The 20,698-nt window shown below is 57.0% G+C and overlaps 1 protein-coding gene across 4 annotated transcripts in view; it reads left to right on the plus strand.

Moving 5' to 3' along the window:
- The first annotated feature begins 564 nt into the window (after positions 1-564).
- SSBP3 (single stranded DNA binding protein 3) overlaps positions 565-20,698 on the plus strand; it is a 54,635-nt gene continuing 34,501 nt past the window's right edge. For 2 of the 4 annotated variants that reach the window (XM_076340154.1, XM_076340155.1), the window contains exons 1-4: positions 566-729; positions 870-942; positions 1,123-1,184; positions 1,913-1,997. In XM_076340154.1, coding sequence (XP_076196269.1) covers positions 674-729; positions 870-942; positions 1,123-1,184; positions 1,913-1,997 — 276 coding nt within the window. In that variant the 5' untranslated portion in view covers positions 566-673. Of the gene's footprint in view, positions 730-869; positions 943-1,122; positions 1,185-1,912; positions 1,998-20,698 lie in introns of all 4 variants that reach the window. The other 2 variants (XM_076340153.1, XM_076340156.1) reach the window with 2 other exon arrangements.

Genomic DNA, 20,698 nt, shown 5'->3' on the forward strand with positions numbered 1-20,698 from the left:
GCAGCGCGGGCTCGGGGTGCGCGGCACCGGGCGGGACCCGCCGGGGCCGGCCCGGGGGCGGGGGCCGAACCCGAACCCGGCTCCCGCCTCCCACCGCCCCCGGGCCGGCCCCGGCGGGTCCCGCCCGGCGCCGCGGCCAGAGGCAGCGCCCGCCCGGGCTCACCGACGCGCTCCCCCCCTCCCCTTCACCGCCCGGCGGGCGGTTTCAAGGCCCCCCTTCCGAGGTCTCCGCGGCGCCGGCCAATCAGCGGGCGCTGCGCGCCGCGGCCCGGCGCCTTAAAGGGCCATGGCGCGGCGCCGCGCTGGGGGAGCCGCGCCGCCCGCGGGCTGAGCCGGGGGGACGCTAGGACCGCGCGTCGCCGCTCTCCCTCCCTCCTTCCCCGCCGCGGGAGGCCGCCCGCCGCCTCCGGAGGGGGGCGTGGCGCGAGTCGGCCCCGCCCTTACTCGCCGGTGATTGGCGGGGGCGAGCGCCCGTCGGCGGGGGGGGCGGTGCCCGGCGCGGCCACGTTCGGGTGCGCGGCCAGCGGCGCGGCGGGCGCAGCGAGCGGCGGCGGGCGCGGGGCGATGGGGGCGCGGCGGCGGCCGGCGCTCTGACAGCCCCCCGGCGCTCCTTCAGCGGCGGGCAGAGCGGCTCCGGTGGCGGCGACGGCCGCCCCCCTCCTCGGCGCGGACCATGTTCGCCAAAGGGAAGGGCTCAGCGGTGCCCTCGGACGGACAGGCGCGGGAGAAGTAAGCGCGGCGGCGGGAGGAGCGGGGGGGAGCGGGGCGGCGGCGGTGGCGGCGGCGGGGCGGCTTTGTGCGGGGCGGGGGGGGGCTCCTCCTTCTCCTCTCCACCCCCCCGCCGCCGACCCGCCGCTCGGCTGTTGCAGGCTGGCGCTGTACGTCTACGAGTACCTGCTGCACGTCGGCGCCCAGAAGTCGGCGCAGACCTTCCTGTCCGAGGTGAGCCCCGCCGCCCCCCGCGCCCTTTGTGCGCCGCCGCACGCACGCCCGCCCTCCATCTTGCGCGGGGCGGCGGCGGCGCCGGGGGGTCGCCGCGCGTGGGGGCCCACGCCCACTCGTGACCACCCCCCACCCCCCACCACCCCCTCCCACCCCCCCCCGCCTTCCTCTCGCCCGCAGATCCGGTGGGAGAAGAACATCACGCTGGGCGAGCCCCCCGGCTTCCTGCACTCCTGGTGGTGGTAAGTGCCGGGGGCGGGGGGGGAACCGTCCAGGCGGGTGGGAGCACCCCACGGTGCCCCGTCGCGGGTGGGAGCGGCCAGGCTGCCCGGCAGCCCCGGGGGGGGGGTGGGGTTGCACCGGCAGAGCGCGGCCCCACGGGGTAAAACCCCGGCGACGGCGTGAGTCAGCAGCGGTGCGCCGTGGGGCTCGCCGAGCCCCACACCGCCCCGGCTCCTCGCTCCCGCTCCCCGCAGGGGGTCGAGGCGGCGGAGCCACCCCCGGCCCTGCGGGAGCGGGCGGGCAGCGGCGGTGGGCTCAGAGGCGTCAGGCCGGCGGGCAGGCCTCACAGTCCTCGGCGGCAGCGGGGCCGGAAAACTGCTGGGGACGGCCGGAGGGACCAAGTTGCGGTGGGGCCGTTGGGGCGCCCCGGGGAAGGCAGGGCGAGGTGGCAGCGCTGCTGTGAGGGCTGGAGGAGTCCCTGAAGTGTCGTGGTTGTTACCCCCTAAAGGCTACTTTTGCCTCTTAAAACGCCCAACATCACCCATCGTGGGGGCAGCGACACCAGGTCAGGCACTTCCAGAGGTCTGAGTGGCGTTGAGCTGGGACGCACGGCTGGATCCAGCTGAGATCCCCTCCCTGACCATGGGCCCAACGGGGTGGGAAGCTGCTCACCTCCAATGACCCCCCGTCTCGGTGCGTGAGCCCTGATGAGTAACTGCCTCCTCTCTTGACTTTCTCCGCCACGCAGCGTGTTTTGGGACCTTTACTGCGCAGCTCCCGAAAGGCGAGACACTTGTGAACATTCGAGTGAAGCGAAAGCCTTTCATGACTACGTGAGTAACAAGTTTCTAATCCTCGCGGTAATTACAGTGTTGGGGAGCTCGGGCTTCTCCAGCACACCAAGAGCCAACGTAACCGACTGGCAAAAGCATGTTTTTTTTTAACCAACAATGTTCTGATTTGACTGAACAGTATTTCATAATGTTGCAATTATGTAAATTAGCTCAGATACTTATCTTAAGCACTTAAAGGCATTCAGGCTACTGGTAGAATTAAGCGGTTTTGCATAGCAATGGACAAAAAAGTGTTTACTAGAGGATCGATGGTGAGGTATTTCATGCTGAGGACATCTCGAAGGGTGGGCAGGGGTTGGATTGCGGTGGGGAGGAGGGGGGGATTCCCCAAAATGCCGTTGAATGCCCCAATCGATATCTCCCTGCCTTTGGCAAGGCTGCGGGCTTCCTTGGTTGCCCGAGTCCTCCCTTGAGGCCAGCCAGGCGAAGGTGTTTGCTCATTGAAGCTGGTGTTGCAGACCCCCCTTGGTTGACGGTGTGCATCTTGTCTATCGGTATTTTGGGTTGTTCTCCGCAGAGGTGTTAGCGTGACCCAGGGATGATGCTCCTGGGGTGGGATGCCGGAGCTGAGGTGCCTCCCAAAATGACACCTCTTGGCGAGGGTGCGCGGTGTGTCGGCTCCGGTGGGCGATGGGTAGGCTGCCTGCTGCTGTCCCATGCGTGTCGCCCGCATCCGCAGCGTCGGGAAGAATTTGCATCAAAGGATTAGTCACCTGGCTGTGGGCTTGGACCCCAGTCAAGTGAGTTTAAATCCTGTAGCAGGAGCTGGTTTTGTCTGCTCCAGGGAGCCTATGGTATGGAAACCATTTTTCCTGCCTTCCCGAGTTTCTCGTTGCCTCGACATGCCTGGGTTGGGATGCACGAGGGTTTGCAGGCGAGCAGCCCTGGGTGAGCGTCTCGGGGACCTCCACGGTGCTCCTGCATGCCGGCGCTGGACGCAGCGGTCGCCCTGGGGCGCGGGCAGCGCTGGGCTGCTGGAGAGCCTCAGCTGGCTGCTGAGCTGCCTCTCCTCTCTGCCCGGGGTGGAAAGATGCCTGTCCCGCTGCGGCATGGGGGAAGTGGGTCTGGGTATTTGCTAGGTGGGGTTTGTCTGTCTGTCCGTCCCTCCCCGCGGCCACTCTCTGCATCGCTTGTTTTTACTGGGTCAGATTAAGATGGTGAACTCCTGAACTGAGGGTCAGAGCTGACAGCCGGCGGCACATCCACCAGTGCTCGGCTCGGTGTGAGCAGCTGCTCGCTTCCTGGGCGTTTTGGGCCAAATTCTGTTTTTTTTGGAGCCCGGTTGGGACAGCAGACTCATCAGGAGCAAGGCAAAGGTAGATCTTCAGGCGGCAAAGCCTCACGTGAAGATGGCATTAGCAACCAAGACATGGTAATGCTCCATTCACAGCAGTCTCCTCATCGTGTCTGAGGATTTAGTGTATTTAGAGAAATTAATCTTTTTTTAGCTTGGTAATAATTCTAACAATAGGCCTGAGTGCATTAGATGATTCGCATAAACTTCTTTAATACACATTGCTTTAAGCTTACAGTAAATAGACACAATCCTGATTGTTTTTAATTCTCGGTGTAATGCAGTTTTGTAACAGCCCCAAGTGCTTTACCTTTTGGGTTTTACTGCAAAGACTCGTAAGAAGATTTTCACTCCCCTGTGCCTTGGCTTGGTGGCACTGGTTTGGTTTCCCCGGGTGTGTTTTGGCCTCAAAACAGGGGTTGTGCTTCTCCTCCCCAGCGTGGCCAGTGGTGGATGCTCACGGTACAGTCACTCTCCGAGGAGCGGTGTTTTCCCAGCATGGCGTGTACTTTACAGGGCGAGGGACCTACCTGGCCAAACTTAAATATTGACCAAAGAACCGAATGATAACTGGTGGAGTGTGAATAGTGCCTTGTTTCTCACCAGCCTCCGTGCCGGGGTGGGCTGCCAGTGCCGGTGAGCGCAGCGGCCGACCTCACCGATGGGTGCTGGAGCCAAAATGCAGGCTTTTATCAAGCACCAAACCCCACAACCCGTCGGCCGGTACATAGCAGCGAAAACAGGGTATGAGCCCTGAATGGGGCTGGACCAGTGAGTCGTGAGTCATGAATCACTTCATATGGTGGTTGTGGTTAAAAAATACTCCCAATATAAGCCTTGGCCCAGACTGGTAGAGCATCATATTTACACTTGGCCAATGATGGGCAACCTCTGCACAGCCAGCTCGGTGTTTGCCCAAAATACAGTGTTTATTTACCCAAAGACGATGTATTTACTGTGCTGCTCTAAGGACAAAACAGGGGGATGCTCTGGGAGCAGCACAGTGGTGCCGGGCCAGCCGGGGTTTGGCACGCCGCCCTCCCGTAGCCGGCGCCGGAGGGGTGCTCACCCGGGAGATGCGTCTTTGGGAGGGGGAGCGATGTGCCTCGTTAGCGGCATGCTAACAGTGGGGTTTGCATGCTGTGTCATTTCCACTTCATTTCCCAGTGTAACTGTATGAAAACTATTAGGAGCAGCAGCACAAATCACCAATTTCCCCCTCCAGTTTTTAGTATTGAACCCTTTAGTGAGAGGAAAAAAAAAAAAAGGAGAAATCCTACCCCTCTTTTTGGGGGGACACCCTTGAAACCCGTGGCCTCTTGCCACGGCTGGGGAATATTGTTTTCTACCTTTCCCTCGAGGGACAAAAGGCTGCTGGGGCTCAGTAGAAATGTGCTTGTTGGGAGAGAGGTGATGGGCGTGGAGATTCACCTGGTGCAGGCGGGAGGAACACCACATTTCTCTTTCCTTCTGTCTCCAGCACGGCTGTGAGTCTGTTAACGCAACTAACGAATTGTGCTGGTCAGAGGGTTATTAGTCAGCTTCTTCCACCTGTATCAAAAGAGTTTATGCAAGTTAACAGCATCACGAGCACCCATCAACTGCTAAAACTCAACCCGTAGCCGCTGGGTTGGGCTCCTCCACCGGGCAAAGGCCTGTGGCAAGTGCGCCGGCGTTACAGTGCGCTCCCGGAGCCAGCAAGCTTGCAATGGGATCGCTCGGCATGACAGGGGATTTCAGCCACCGCGTTATCTGGGAATTGGCCGATGGCTGGTCGCAGTTGAGCATTTCAACGCCGTGAAAGCCAATACAATTTGAGTTAGCGGTGATGACTGCCAGTTTAAATACCGCAGTGAATTTCTGTCAAAGAGCTAATACATAGAAAGGGGAATTGCAGAAAACTTGATCACCAGAACCACTTCAGTCGATTTTGGCCTCGAGCTACAGAAAATGAACTTAAATCTAGTTGACTGTTGCTACATACTTTTTGTGGTATTGTTCTGCCTGCACGGCCAGCTCGGAGCGTCAACGTGCAGGAGAGAAAAATCAGGGTAGTCTTTGGCTACCGGAGATTTTTACTTCATCCTTCCCCTCTTCTGCTTCCCCCAGCTCCTCCCCTAAGAAGGACCCACAATTGGGAGCATTTGAAATGATGTTTTCTTTGCTCTACAGAGCGGTGGCTTCAACTTGCCATTAACGCAAAGCATTGATTTTTTTTTTTTTTTTTTTTTTTTTTTTTAAACTTTGGAAAGCTGCTGCAGTTCTTTCTAACTTCGGTCTGGAAGGATGCTCTGCTGCAGTGGGGGCAGTTGCTGCTGGAAAGGTGGCAGTTGGTCTGGGAAAGGATGGTGTGCTTGGGGCTCGTGCCCTCCCATCCTGGTTGGGGACAACCAGGGCTCCTCCTTTTTCCCCACCATCTGAAACAGTTCCCCTTGGATTGAGATCTCGGTGAGGGGGTTTCTGAAACCCCTGGAGATGGATGGACATAGCATCTAGGCTTGCTGGCGTTAGCATGCAAGACTTTGCTCAGTGAGGAATGAGGAAACCCAAGGGGCTGGAAGGGTTTTGGCCTGTTGGCAGTACAGGCTGGGGGTGTCACCCAGGCACTGGCGTGTGAACCCCAAATACAGCTGATCCCCCGCTGTAAGTGCCCTCCTAGCCATGCTTTGGAGGCGAGGTGTGGGAACGGTCCTTTTCTGCTGCATCTGCCTGTTGTGCCCCAGCTGGCTGTGGGACAGGCGCCCCGTCCTGGCATCGCTGCCTCAGTGTCCCCAGGCTGCAGGGGGACATCTCCTCGTTGTCACAGCATCTTCTGCTCCCCGGGGTCTGTGTGGCTACCTCATGGCATGGCACCTTGGCAGGCAAGATGGCCACGTGGGACCCCTCCCAGGAGGAGATGCTCTGCATGCATGAAGGGTTTGGTGTGACTGTCGCCTGTCCCGTGCTGAGCCATCTTCTTGCTCCAGGACCAGCAAAGGCTGTGAGACTCTAGCTCCAAGCGCCCATGGCTGCATGGGGTGGGTATGGGACCAGCATGCGTGATGGTGGTGGAGGTCCACAGGTGCCTCTGTGCACATGGTGATGGTGGAGGTCCATGAGAGCCCCTGCCATGTGCCCTTTGCAGCCAGTGTATTAGAAACATATTGCATAGGAGAGCAGGCATTTTTTGGGCAGATTTGGCGCAATGCAGGAACAGGGGTTGGGAACAGCTTTGTGTGGTCCCTGGGAGCCCCATGGGCATCACTGGGGCTCGGCCAGCGGCCTGTGCAGCTCTGTCCCATCTCTGTGCAGGACTGCGCTCTGTCTGGGCTCCATCCAGCTCCACTCTGCAGGGACAGGGTTCCCCGGTAGGTAACCGGAGAGAGGAGTTTCCTTCAGGAGTGGCAGGCTGCCAGGAACAGCTGCAAAACTCCATATCACTAAAAAAAAAAAAAAAAAAAGAAAAAAAAAAGAAAGAAAAATTCCCTCTCCCAGCAGCGCGCTGGGCTCAGCCTTCCCTCCCAGTTTAGGGTACTGGTGCGCCCATCCTGCCTGCGAGCCTGAGTGTCCCTTAAACCCTGCTTTTACTGGAGCGCTGTGCAAAGCTGGATTAGTTTAATTTTGTATTTTAAACAATATCAGCTGTCACAATGGAGCAACCTCTGCTGCCATACTTCCCGCTGCCCGGCAGTGGGACCAGTGTGTTTTGGAGCGGCACCTTTCCATGGATGATGCCGATGGAGAAGCCGCCGGCATGAAGCTGGAGGTCAGAGCCCAGAGCTTATGTCTTAGTCTTTGACTGGGGAGCCTAAATATTTATCCTGTTCTGTCCCTAATGAAAACAAATTGTCAACAGTTGTTCAGTAACTGACTAAATTAAAATCTGTAATTAGTCAATTAGATTAAAGAGTTGGCACAACCTGATTGTATCATGCTGGTTAGGTTATTAAGAGAAAGGGTGTGATTTTTAATTACTGAATGCTAATTTTGACAGTTTCAAATGGAAACAGACGTTCCCCCCCCCCCCCCTCCACCCCACCCCAAGTGCCTCTGCAAAAGTAAGGCAGGGGATGGATTTTATGTCAACAAATGGTGTGAAGATGCAAAGTTTCTCCAGCTCCAATCTGGGAGGGGTTTTTCCTGAAAAGCTGGGGGTGGGACGGGAGGAGAGGGCGGATTTCTTCAATCCTGGCTGACAATGGGAGTGTAGGTGGGGGTTTGTGCCGCGGGCAGGGACCCGCTGCGCTCCTGGGTGCTACCCGGGGAGGTCCCACTCTGCCGTCCCCATTGCCTGTCTCAGTGCGCACGGGGCAACGTGCTGTCGCACGAACTGATGTGCAGCAACAAGGTGGATTTGAGTGTCTTTTATTTTCTGTGGGTTTTTTGTTGTTTTTTTAATCCCCCCTGGTGCTTGAGAGGGGCCAGCTCCCGGTGGCAGGCGAAGCCCATGGCGGGGAGGAGGAGGAGGAGGAGGAAGGCCTTGCGTGGTGAGCGCGGCAGCCCGCGCCATCCCATTGTTTGCCCCGGTGGAGCTGTGGCCACGTGGGCGAGCGCGGTGAGGCCGGCAAGGGGACCCACAGCCGGCGCGGTGGGCTGCAGGGGGAGCGGCTGCCCCCGGCAGATGCTCAGCTCTGGGCGAGCACAAAGCTCGCAGCCCTGCCCTCTCTTGCTTTCTGGGGTCCCTTTGGAGGAACAAAGAGGGCGAGGGGCCGTGAGCTGCCGTGCCGGGGAGGCTGGCCAGCGGTGAGGGGTGCAGGGGCTCCCTATCCTGCTGGGGCGGGCAGTGGGGAGGTTCGTTAGGTCAGGACGCCATGTATTGGGTACGAGTGAGGCTTTCCTGTTCTCCTGATCATTTCCTTCCTCACCTTGGAAACTTGGATTTTCTCCTACCTTTTGTTCCCTATTTTTCTCTTGTAAAGCTGTCCCTGGATCTATTGGAAACAGCTGCCGGAGCTGGTCCCGGGGAGCGGGCGGGGAACTCTGGCTCTTTCTCCTCTTTCACCATGCATGCCCCTGCGGCAGAGCCGGCACCACCTAAATGGCACCCGGCTGTGCAAAACCCTCGCCGATGGGGGGTTGCTCTAGAGGGGAGCTGGGGGAGCTGCTGCAGTGGCCTTTGGTTCTATTTTTCCTTATAAACAGAGGGGGATGGTAGAAGGAGAGGTGCGGCGCCCGGAGCAGCTCATTCCTGCCCTGGTGCATCCCAGCCTGGCCGGTGTCGGGGGACCACGCACCACCTCCCCATGAGCATCACACCGGCCACCTCGCCAACATCCCGCTCGCAGGTCAGGTTATGAAACTCCCGCTGAAGCACAAGCTCATCCCCCCTCATTTCCCAGCAGCTTCTCCCTCCGAGTCATGACCCTGCAGAGCCCCATGGGAAGACACCACACACCCCCCAGGGCTGGGGGGCTCAGCAGGGCGGAAGCGGTGCTTTCCTCCGGGCTGGTGGGGAGCGAAAACGGTTCTTTGCAAGTAAACAAATACCTTGCCTCCGCCTCGCTTTGCGTTTTTTTTTCTTGTTTTTTGTTTTTTTTCTCTCAAAACTCCTGCTTGTGGCCACAAGTGCCAGGAGCTGAATTCAAAGCTACAGCTGTGCAGTTGGGGGGATTTCCAAAATACAGGGCGGCTGCTTGTGGGTGCCACTTCCCATGCATGGTGGGACCCAGCTGTGCCCCCTCCTCCCCCTGCCCCCCCCCCCGCTCCCATCCCCGCATCCTGTAGCGGTGACAGCCATCCCCTGTGCCCGGCCAGGGCGAGAAGAGCACCCAGGGGGCTTTGGGTAAGGTCTGGGCATGAGTGGGGCGCAGCTCCCCCTGCAGTAAGGCTACCTTTTCTTTTGTCTCAGGTTTGTGCATTTAAATCATATTTTTTTTTTTTGGAGAAGAGGAGAAATGCCCACTCTCCTGCCTGAGCTTAATGCTGCATGCATGGAGGCTGTTAATATCAGAATTAAGCAAAATATATATATGTGTGTGTATATATGCAATTATATCTATACAATACGCAGAATTAAGATATACATATGGATATAGATAGATATAGGTACATGGGCCTACATATTTGCGGTGGTGGAGCACAGCAGTGCTTCATGCCTGGCCATCAAGCGCCTTACTCTTCCTCCTCCATGGCCATCACCACCACAACCGTTGGCTTTTAGCAAGGTGATTTCCACCTCTGTGTTCCCTGGGCCGGGCGGGAGGCTGTGGGGTCTGTCTGTCCGTCCGTGTGCAAGGCAGCGCAGCTGCAGCCTGCTGCCTCAAGATAAAGTCCAAAGGAAGACCTCTGGCTGTGTCTTAAGCTAACATTTTCTTTTTAATTTTTTTTTTTAATGTTTCTGCATCAACCCTTGAACATTTGATCTGGTGCCTCTTCTCCTGGGGTGCGGCGGCTTTCTGTAGTGAAAATGAGCTCTCGCTGCCCCTCCTGCCCGTCTCAAACAGGGTCTGGGGTGGTTTATTTTTTTTTCCCTCCCTTTTTCCATGGATTTGGGCAGGTTTTGTACAGCCTCGCAGGGCTGAGCTTGCACCTATAATTGGGATTTTTTGGCTATAAACCAAAGCGAAGGATGCACAGCAGCAGCTCTGCCTCGCTGGCGAGTGTGACCTGCCCAGCATGGCTGGGGTGCCGGCATCCTGTGGTGTTCCCAGCGGGCACGCCAGCCCAGAGCTGGTCCCTCCTACCTGATGTGGCTTTTCTCCTGCATCCCCCTCCTGCCCCAGCTCCCACCCGTGCGGCTGCCATCATGCCTGGTTCAGCTTCCTCCCAAAACAGGCTTGCTGCAAGGGTGTCCCAAACCTTGGCTTTGCTTATTTATTCATTTCAGGCAACCATAAGGGGAAAAGCCCCTGCGTCACCCCCGTGGGCAGGTAGTGGTGCCCAGCTCTGCCTCCCAGGCAGGAGGGAACTGCTGCCTGCCCCGAGCTGTGCCTTGCAGCTCAGCTTCTGGGCTGGGGAGGAGTTGGGAGCTTGGTTTGTTGGGTTTGTGTTTTTTGTCTTTTTTTCTTAAGTGAAAAAAAGGCAGTGCACGCCGGGGAAGGGGGCAGGGCGCTTCCTCACAGCGCGCCCTGGTTTGGGGTGGGCAGATAAGGCTGCAGCATTGCGCTTGGCTCCGCTCCCCACCCAAAGCCCAGCAGAGTATTCTCCTTGCCCTCCCGCTCTGCCTGGCCCTTGCTGGGTCCTCGTCACTGTTTTTGGGGGGAGCCCTGTTGGGATAAGGGCGGCCTGCGGGACGCAGGGGCTGCTTGAGTCCCTGCATCCCCCTGCTCAGGAACGATGCTTGCGGCGAGGAGGAGGGAGAGGTGCTTCCCTCCCCTTGGCTCCTTTCTGTGGGAGAGCCGTGCAGCTGGTGGGGTGTAAATCACACCCAGCCTCCCCCCGTACCACCGCCCATCTGCCTGCGGGGCGGGGAGGTGAAAGCGGGGGAGGGTTGTGGCTGGTAGCAGCATTGGGGTGACTCTCCATCGCAGCTTCAGCACCCCTTGGCCCTCTCCTGCATCCCCAGTGGCTCTGGGAGGGGGCACGCTCCTCCCCAAAGAGCAGAACCCAGGTCTGCCTGTTGGTGATGGAGACCCGTTGGCTGTTGCAGTCTTTCTCCCATCTGGGGGTATAGCGGGCCGTGAGGCGTGAACCAGGAGTTAGGTCTGGTTTTGTAAGACCCTGTTGGGGTCTGTTTTGAAGCAGGGGTGGCCCTGCTCCAGAGCACTTGGTCACATCAGGGGGCTTTTAGCAGGGGTGTGCTTGGTGGGGTATGGCTGGGGATGGAGGTGAGAGTTTACAAGGAGGCAAATGCTGGTCCACGTTGCACATGGGCATCTTCAGCCCAGCTCAAGCGTAATTTTCCGTGGAAAAACCCAAACCAGCTGGTTTTGTTTTATCCTGGGCATCGCAGCCCCGATAACACCCAGGCGCTTCATGCTTTTGCCAGTCTCTGGAGAGGTCTAGGCTGGGGCTCCCAGGGCTCGTTTCATCATTAAAAGCACATTTATTTGCTTGTCCCGGAGCCCTTCAGGGTGTTGTGGCGCGTCCTGACAGCCTGTCCGTCCTTACCTGCAGTCATCAAGGAGTTTTCAACATGACTTATATAAAGCCTTTGTACTTGGATTGCTCCACCGTGCTGCACAATGGCTTCTTTGTCATCCTGCCAGCTAATTAATTTTAACTTTCACCGTTGCTCCAGCGCGGTGCACCGTCCGCCTGGTCCATTTGAAGCTTCCCCCTCCGCCTTAAGTGTTTTCTAAGCAGTTTGACTTGTTGCTGCTGAACACAGGAGAAACTAGCTGGCCCCGCTGGTGCTCATCTTCTGGAGAAGGAGCTGCCCTCGCACTGCTGCCATGGCCGGGGCTGGTGAAGAAAAAGCCATTAGGAGGCTCAGGTTTTCTCCAGTGGCGTGTTTCTCCTGGCTGGCAGCTGAAGGTCCCCCTGGAGAACATCCTCTGATGAAAATAACAGGCTCTCGATCCCCGGCTGGTGATTGGCACTGCGTGCATCTCGCAGCCAGAGGTGAAAGCCTCGGCTGCGTCTTCAGGACAAAAGCCCTCATGCTCGGGAATGTACGTGCACTGCGATGTGACGATGATTATTTCTGGAGAGTCGGGCTCTGTTTGGTTGTGTGCTGGAAACCAGGTGTTTTTCCCTTGCATCCTGTGAGCAAACATCTGCAGCACCAGCTCTGGGTACCACCAGCATGCCTGGTGCTGGGGGGAGCTTGCCGCTGGTACCCCAGGGATGCTTGCAGGGGAGCCGAGCATCTCCCCGGCGCTGCCCGGAGAAGGACCAGGAGGGATGCAATGCCAGCTAGGTGTCCCCAGACCAGTGGGGTGGGACGAGCCAGGGTATTGTCTTTCCTGGGGTGGAGGCATGGAGATCGCCGCATGCATAAACATCAACTGAATTTGCAGCGATGGGGTTTGTGTGAGTGGCGCTGCAGCAGAGGGGAGCTCCCCTCCGCTCGAGATGGGGACGGTGGTGGGTCAGGGAACGTGCAATTGCTGCCTTTGTGTTTAATCTGGTTATAAGGATGGCTATTAGAGATAATGAATTTTGCCTGTCCCTGCCGTTGTAATACAAGAACCCAACTGTCTTTCAACACCACGAAGGTCACTCCTCTTTATTTCTGGTTGTAAATTTTGCTGGTTACAGATGTTTGGGGTTGATGGACATGGCTAATTAAGTTTCTCCCACCAGCCAGTTGGCAAGGTGCAGGGGTGCCAGTGCAGGGGTGAGGTCGGAGGGCAGGACCGGAGCAGGCAGCAATGTCGGCAGCCCCTTGGCATGGTGGGCCCGGCCGCGAGCCCATGTCACTGCAGCCCCAGAGCAAAGCACGGCTGGGTTTGCACAGGTCCTTGCACCTCTCTTTATGATGATTTTGGAGCGGGCTGGTGGGAAGAAGGCAGCTTTGGGAGCAAGTTCCAATCTTGCTGCCCTCATTTGAGGGGAATTCAGCAGGAATTGTCACACTTGCTGTCCCCACCCTGACCCGAGGGTGGGAAGGGGGATGCAAAATTTTTGCCATTGGGCATCTTTTGCACCAGTGCAAGCAGAGGCTTTTTCTTTCCCAGTGAGATTTTGATGGAGAGAACAACGATGGTGTGTTGGGTGGCAGAGCCAATACCCCATGCCGAATTAGCACCTGGGGGGTGGGAGCCCCTTTCTCTGGGGCACGAGGTTGGTTTGTTTCCCGATGCTGACCCCGCCAGGCAGGAGCTGGCTGCGTGCGCTGCCTGTGCGCTTGGAACGCAGCACGTGCTGCCATGCCTCCCCGGCTCCGCTCCCCCCACGTGCCTGATTTATGCCGCTCCACATTTTCTCCTCGTTTCCATGCCTCTTTCTCCCCTCCCTCCTTTTTTTTCCCTTGTGCTGTCTGTGCATCGCCTTGCTCCTTTTTTTTTTTTTCTTACTTCTCACAGACCTCCCCATTATCCCAGCAAGCTGCAATATTTGGGGTTCCCTGCTTGTGTGCATTCAAAGTGGGCTTTGATCCTCCCAGAGGAGGGGACCGTGGTCCCCATCACCCTGCTGGGACGTGGTCCCTTGGTGGTGAGGGGGGTATTTTTATTTTTATTTTATTTTATCGTCACAGAGCACAAGCTGTGCATCCCCGTCGTGGATGCTCCTGGCCCTTGGTTGCAGCAAAATTGGCGGGGTGGCCGCAGGCGCCCATCGCCTCCATCCTGACGTCGCTGCTGGCCATCTGTCCCCTCCTGTGCGGCGCCGGCCTGCCGGCTGCTTGCCATGGTGGCAGGGCTTGCCCGGCGGCTGCGAGGCCGCGAGGGCTTGTGTTTAGGAAAAAAAAAAAAAAAAAAAAAGAAAAAAGTTCCATTTTTGCTTTGTTTGCCCCCATTTCTTATGCGTAACCTGACTTTTTGTTGCTTTTTTTTTCCCCCTGCTGCCGTGCCAGGCACATCGAAAGTTTGCTGGGTCTCGCGTGCGTGCGCGGATGCCGAATAATTTTATTAGCCGCCTGGAAGGGAGCCAGCGTGGCGTGCATCGCGCGGGAGGCGGCTGCTGGGGCGCCTTTTCTTTTATTTCCCTTTCCCAGCCACCCCCCCTTGCCTCCGCCGGTCTCCCACGGGTTGCATCATCGACATTATACTTTTATTTTGTTTTTTTTATATATTTCTTTTTTTTTTTTTTTTTTGCTCCTTAAAGGGTTAAAAACGATGGGGAAGTTCAGCTAGCACTTGCAAGATATGGTTGCCTTAGCAACAGGCCTCCTAATCTGGTAGGTGACCTGAGAGACTGTGGAAGATGCAGGGGTTGGTTTGGCATTTCATTATTTCATGAGGCTGCGGCTCTCCAGCTGGTTCCCTTCCCAGTGCCGCCGCCACGGCTGCTCCCCCCCCCACCGCCCCCAGCATTCCTCGGCAAAGCCCTGGGGGGGCCAGCAGCATGGTCCCCTCCCTGGGTGCTGGTGGGTCCTGGGAGCTGGCACCCGTGCTGGGGAGAGGGCTTCCCGCAGCCCAGGTGCTAATTATTCAACTTCAGGGTTGCAAAGATGATTTCCTGCCTTGCCTTCCCTCCTTCCGAAGGATTTGCCGTGGCGGCCTGCTGAAATAACCTGTGTGGCCCCCAGTAGCTAGAGATGCTCTCGATGGCACTTCCAAAACCCAAATTTTGGGGTCTGTGCTGCTCTGTCGGGGTGAAGCCCAGCAGTGGGGCTCTCATGCAAGGAGCTGGGGCTCGAGCAACAAACCAATGGGGCACAAAGAGGGGAGCGTGGGTCTGCAGCAGTTGTAAAGGTGATGGAGATGAGATGCAGGGGTCCAGCAAACATTTTTAGGGAAGGAGGGTGGGTTTGGGAGGAGTGCGGCAGCATTATTCCAGCTGCTTTAGGCTGCTCTGAGCTCATGAGGCCAGGCGAGCACAACCGGCACGTGCCCTCGTATGGATAGGCCAAGACCTGGGCGTTTTGGTGCTGCAGCCATGGCCTTTTTCTTCTTTTTTTTTCCTTGGAAACATCCTCGAGTTGGCATTTCCCAGCGCACTCCCTTTTCCTTTGCTGTCATGACCGCCCCATGAGAAGCATCGGTGAGCACCCGCTGCTCCTTGCCAGCAGTGAGGCCGTCTAAATTAAGAAACCGCATCAGAAAACCTCCCTGCCAAATATTTGACCTCACTGAATCTCCGGGTGCCATCGGACAGGCGCTCAAACTCTTCTGCCTGCACAGTCCCGCGTGGGATTTGGATGGGTGTCTTATCACACCCCACAGCACTTGTCAGCACAAAACTGCTGCAGCCTGGTCCAAATCATCATTGAGCTCTTTGCTGGGATGGCCAAGCCGCTCTCTGCGCCCAAAACCAGGATGTTTTCCTCCTCGCCGTGCGATGCCGAGTGGTTATGGCATATGGCACTGCCTGTGGCATCCAGCTGTGGCAGCTGGGCAAGGAGACCCCCAGCAAAGGGAGGTGTCTGAGGGGCCAGGGCCAAGCACCCGGCGGGTACCAACAGAATGAAGGGGCCAGGATAGCGCCGGGAACATCCCATTCCTGCGGATCCTGGCGGTGCAGACCTCTTTTGTTTTTTTCCCCCTCCCGCTATTGCACGGCGGCGGTGGCAGCTGCCTGCGGATGCCGGGGAGAGCCGCCTTTGTTTATCCGCCTCTCCGGCAGAGTGAGCGCGGGGATGCTCTTGGATCGAGGTGCCGATCTGTCATCTCCCAGGTTTTATGCATCCCCAGACAAGAAATTAGCGTCGCAAAGCGCAGACTTTTTGTTACTTATCGCCGAGCTCTGTGCAGAGCGCGGCTGCTGAAAGCAATCTGGTGTCTGAGATGCCCAGATTTATGGTTTCCCAGCCTCATTCTAGGTGTTGGCTTCCACCGGGAAGCAAAAAACCTGGTTTGAGCCATCGGTGTAGGATGAGAGGACCATGGCATGCTGCAGCATCGGACCCAGGCAGGACTGTTCCCCAGCTGGCGAATGCCCCCAGAGCCCATCATCGCCCCGGGTGGGAGAGCATCTCCCTTGCTCCATCTTAGCCAACGGAGACGGGAGGACCAATGTCCCAGGGAGCCGAAACACAGCTCGACTTTCCCTCTGGGTCTCCTCCACTCAGGGCATGCTTCTCCGACCCCCTGCCTGACCCATCAGGGTGGCAGAGGCAGAAGCTGCCCCTCAGTGAAGCAGGGGATGAGCCATCAAAAGGGAGGAAATCCAGGCGAGCCAGCAGAATCCCTCGAAAGCCCTTTTTTTTGATCACTTCATCCCTTTTTTTCCTCCCCACCTCTGCTTTGTGAGGCTTTCCAGCATTTGTCCCTCTTGACGGGGATTTTGGATGGTCAACCGGTTCCCCAGGCACGGATGGGCAGACAGACTGACGATCAGCCGGCATGCGCTGTCCATCCGCAGAGCACTGTGCTCTGCCTGCCAGGGGCTCCCGGGTCTCAAGCGCAGGATTATACATGTTTTTTTAAAGAAAATCAAAATTCCCAGGGAAAATTAAAAAAAAAGCCGTCTCCCCCCCCCCCCCGCCTCCGCCCTGCTGAGAAGCGGCTCTGCGATGGCGGCTGGAAAGCGAAGCCGTAAGTGTTGCGCGTGCCATCTGCTCCGCTTGGATCGCGGGAGCGGCTGGAGCCGGCGCAGCCTCGCGGGGAGGGGGGGCAGCACTTGCTGGGGTAAAGATGGGGTCCCTCCACCCCATATCCACCCAGCTGGGGGCTTGGTGGTTCTCTAGGTAGGTTTGAAGCCCAGGCTGGCATGCTTGAGCCCTGGCTGGTTCTGGTCGGAGATGTCCCATGGAGGTGGATCCCCAGGAGGGTCTGCAGCCTCCTCCTCTGCACCTGGGAGGAAGAGCTCCCCAGGTCATCCCTAGGACGAGGATGGTCGTAGGGTGGGATGAGTCCATGCAGAAGTGAATGGGCAGGTTTTGGGTGCTCAAAACCTTTTTTTTTTTTTAAGCATTTGCAGCTTCACTGGCTGCCTGAGTTGGAAGCACATGCTGATGACCGGGTGCTCTGCAGCATGGGGTGCATCTCATGGGGACCCTGGGTGATTGCTGTCACAAGAGCAACTCAGCACAACACATCATGTCCTCCCAAAGGAGATACCAAAGGAAAACTCCCTCTCCAATACGGAAAAATTTCCACCATCTCTAGAAAGGAATCAATGCACTTGTTTGTGGGTTTGCTATGGGAGTGTCTCTGGGTTCTTGCACAGGTTCCTCCACAGCTGGGCTCCTGCCAGCTCTTCGTCTGGGACCACTGGAACAGGTGGGTTTCCCTCTGCTTTAGCTGCTTTTTACAAATCTGATATTTTTTTGAGACCTCCCAACGGGTCGAGCCAGCAGACGCAGAAGTGGGGGGCAGTGGGCTTTCTCCCTCCTAAGACAGTGGTGGTTGCTGCCTGTCCTTGGCAGCTGTGCCGGGGGCTCTCCGACTGCTGGAGGGGGCTCACACTGGGTTGCGCGTGGTTGGGTTTTTCTTTATGGGGTTGTCAAGAGATGAACATCCCCAAATTGTGTGATACCCAACCTGGGAGATCAGTTTTGACTGCAGGCATGGCAACTGAATTGCCTCTTGGCTTGGCTTCACCACCAGCGTTTTTGGTGTATATATGTAATATTTTTTTTATATTTGGGAAGGTGCTCAGAGGTAGGGGACTCGGAGCAGGCACCTGGTGCTTTTCCCCCTCTTCCCATGCGAAACAGTCACTCCTCTTTGCCTGCCTTTGCTGCCGATAGAAAAGGCAGCGGCAGTGTGGATGAGCTGAGCTGAGGGAGAAGGAAAACACTCTCCAAACAAAACCGGAGTGCTCATAAGGAGAGATAGGAAGCTGAGGGAGGGCTGAAATGGCTGGGGAAGGTGTCTAAGCCAGCGGCAAGCCTTGCTGGTGGTGCAGGGGGCTGCAGAAGGCCTTTGGTCTTGCTGGGCTTCCGGACAGGGTGGAAGGAACCCAACTCAACGTTTCCCCATGCGTGTCCCCAGATGGTGTGTGTGGTCAGACCTTTACAGGGGTTTCTGGGGTTCAGCACAGGCTGCAGCAAAACCTCGTTAGAGCCCAGCACTTTATTGGGGAACCTCTTCGGAGCCCCAGCTCAACCCCATGGAGGTTATGTTCATAAGACATGTACTCCTTACCAAAGCCTGGCATCCGGGAAGCGCTGCCGTGCTGACAGCATGCCAGCTCTCCGGAGATGCCTGCCGCCGTTAGCCATCCCACCTTGCCGGGTGCTAATTGTGAGCGGCTGGAGGTACAGCACTTTGGTAGCTACCCCTGAGCTGAGCACTCAGAAATTCGGTAATTGGGCTGGAACAATTATTTTTGGCTTTTGCAGAGGGAAACGCTATAAATAATCACCCCGCGAGCTTGTGCGGTGACTTTGCAGCCTCCGTGGGGGGGGGGGGGTTGTGTTGGGTTTTTTTTTTGCTGCCGTCCGGCTGGCTTTTTCTTGGCAGCTGAGAGTGGGAGACTTATCTGCAGAAAATGCAATTTGAGTTGATTAAAGAAACTCCTGCCATTGGCCCGAGCTGCCAAACTTTCTGCAGAAACGGTTATGCTTTCTGAGAAACTGCCCCAGGGACCTGCCGGGCTGCAGCAAGGCCCCGGGGCGGTGGCGGTGGGGATGGGGAGGAGGAGGAGAAGGAGGAGGGCTGCCCAGACTTGGGGAAGGAAAACAAAGCAGAAAACAAAGGATGCCAGTCTCAGTGGCATCGTACCAAGGAGGACTTGCTGGGGAGAGGTGCGGGGGAGGCAGTGGTGGTGGGCATGCTTCTGTGCTTGCACCTCTCTGATGGCAGCAGCTTGCAGAGCCTTCAGGCTAAGGGCTTTTGGTCATTATGGACCCAGGCTGGGCTTCAGCCGGGGACTGAGCTGGAGGTGAAAGCCTCTGCATCCCGGTGCCCATCCTGCAAGCTCCCCCGTCACCTATCCCAACACCCATCCAATGCTTGGGAGCCAAATCGCAACAGCCTTAGAAGAAGCAAACAGCATCTTGCGCACCTCTTGTAAGCCCTCTGTCGCATCTAAAATAAATTTGCATCTAAATTGACAGGCTGGTTTTAATGTCTTCTGGCTATATAGTGCTTAAAGGCCCAGGCTTCCCTCGTAGGTGGGCACGGGGCATTGTCCCCGCTCATGCAGGGTGCTGGCGTGGTGGCACGGAGCAGTCCCAGGGCGGAGGTGGGAGAGGCACGGGGTGACTGCTTGCAGGGAAGCAGAAACTTAGTTTTTCCTTTTTTTTTAACATATTATTGAAAGGATTGAGACTTACTGACAGGCTGGTGGCTGAGGATGGCCAGCGCTGGAGGACAGTGAACCGGGCTTCCCTCCGGGGATGCTGCTGTGTGCCAGGCTGCTTGTACCCTGGGTACCGTGCAATGCCCTGGGTTTGCAGGAGCACATCCCGCATCTCTTTCCTTGCCCACTGGCAATTAAAACACGTTCTAGTCATACATATGGGCTGCCAAAGACAACAGTCGTAAGGCACTGATGTCCTGGATCATGTCACTTTGGCCAGTGCACCCCTTGGTACCTGGGTTTGGGGAGCATCGCTGGGGCTGGGGCTGGGGCTGGGGCTGGAGCTGGCGCCTGCACGAGGGACCATAAAAACAAGCGTATCGGGAAAGGCTGCGTAGAGCAGAGCATCTCCTGAGCAGTCTCGCCGTGGCAGCTTTCCTTCGTCATCCATTATTTATTTGATCCTCTGCAAAACAAATCCGTTCCTCAGCACTGATTCTGATGATGGTGCTCATTTTACAAAAGAGGTAAAAGGAACTGGGTTTGTTCCCGGTCTAAAAGACTTTAACGAAAAGGTACGTTTCCCTGCCGCCTTTTCCTGCAGCCTGTTTCGGTGTCAGTGAGATAAATCTGCAGGGTTTTAGGGTGGTGATGGAAATTTGGAGTCTCAAACACTGAAACGTTGAGCGATGCTCTTCCCTGGCGTCCGGTGCTGTTGATCCCCATCTTCCCAGAACCCGCGAGGGTGTTTGCTGTGGCTGGACCAAGGTGCTCGACTTGCCTTGTAGCTCACAGCTGAAGATTTCTCAAGGGGAGAGATGCATGTGCAAGGAAAAGGGGCTTTATCGGGTGCATTTTCCCCTCGTGCGTGCTGTTGGAGAGCAGCTCTGCTTTATGGGCACACAAATACACGCTTGGGATTTTGGGCCAGCGGGGTGGTTTTCACAGGGTTGTTGGGGATGTCCTCAGTCACACCAGTGGCCAAGCCAGCTCTGCTTCGCTTGCGCCAAATAAACCGGAGCCGGAGTGGTGGGCTGAACGCTGGGCCGGGAAGTTTGGAGGGAGGAGATGGCACGTCTCAGCCACGTTCGTCAGGATGGAAATAACTGTCAGCCCCATTCAATCTGTCGCCTTGTTCCCAGGGGACAATTGCAAAACAGGATTACTGGTACTTAAAAATTCATAGAAAACGTTTCTTATCACAACGTCATAATTGTTATGACTCAGAAGAGTAGAATTGCCATTTTCCTGTGCCTTTTTTCCCCCCTCACTTTTGTTGCATACCGAGTCCCTCGCTGCAGCTGTGGAATTGTCAAAAAAAACCAAACCCAAACCAGGGTGATGCTTTATTTTATGCTAACTGCTCCATTTGACTTGAAAATGATGTCCCACTGGGTCTCATGGTCAGCGTATTACGGCGTGATGGATGGCTGTCAAAGCGGCGGTGGCTGGCAGATTGTGATGGGTGGAGGAGAACAGATGCCCGGTGACTTCAGGGGCTTTAGCAGAGCCCGGGACTGAAGACTGGAAAACAAAAGCAGATGGGAGGGCTCTGCTTGGGCTAACTATTCTTCTCTGGCCGCATGTCAGGGAGGAAGGCTCATCGGGCGGCTGTGTTCCTTCTGTGCTGTTCCTCCACAGTGAGCTGGGCTGCCCAGTGAAGCCGCGGGTGAGCCCTACTTGACCCGCGGCCTAAGCCTATGTGCAAACCATCACTGCAGATCTCTAAAGG

The sequence above is a fragment of the Aptenodytes patagonicus genome, chromosome 5 (genome assembly GCF_965638725.1).
Source record: "Aptenodytes patagonicus chromosome 5, bAptPat1.pri.cur, whole genome shotgun sequence".
Classification (NCBI taxonomy): Eukaryota; Metazoa; Chordata; class Aves; order Sphenisciformes; family Spheniscidae; genus Aptenodytes; species Aptenodytes patagonicus.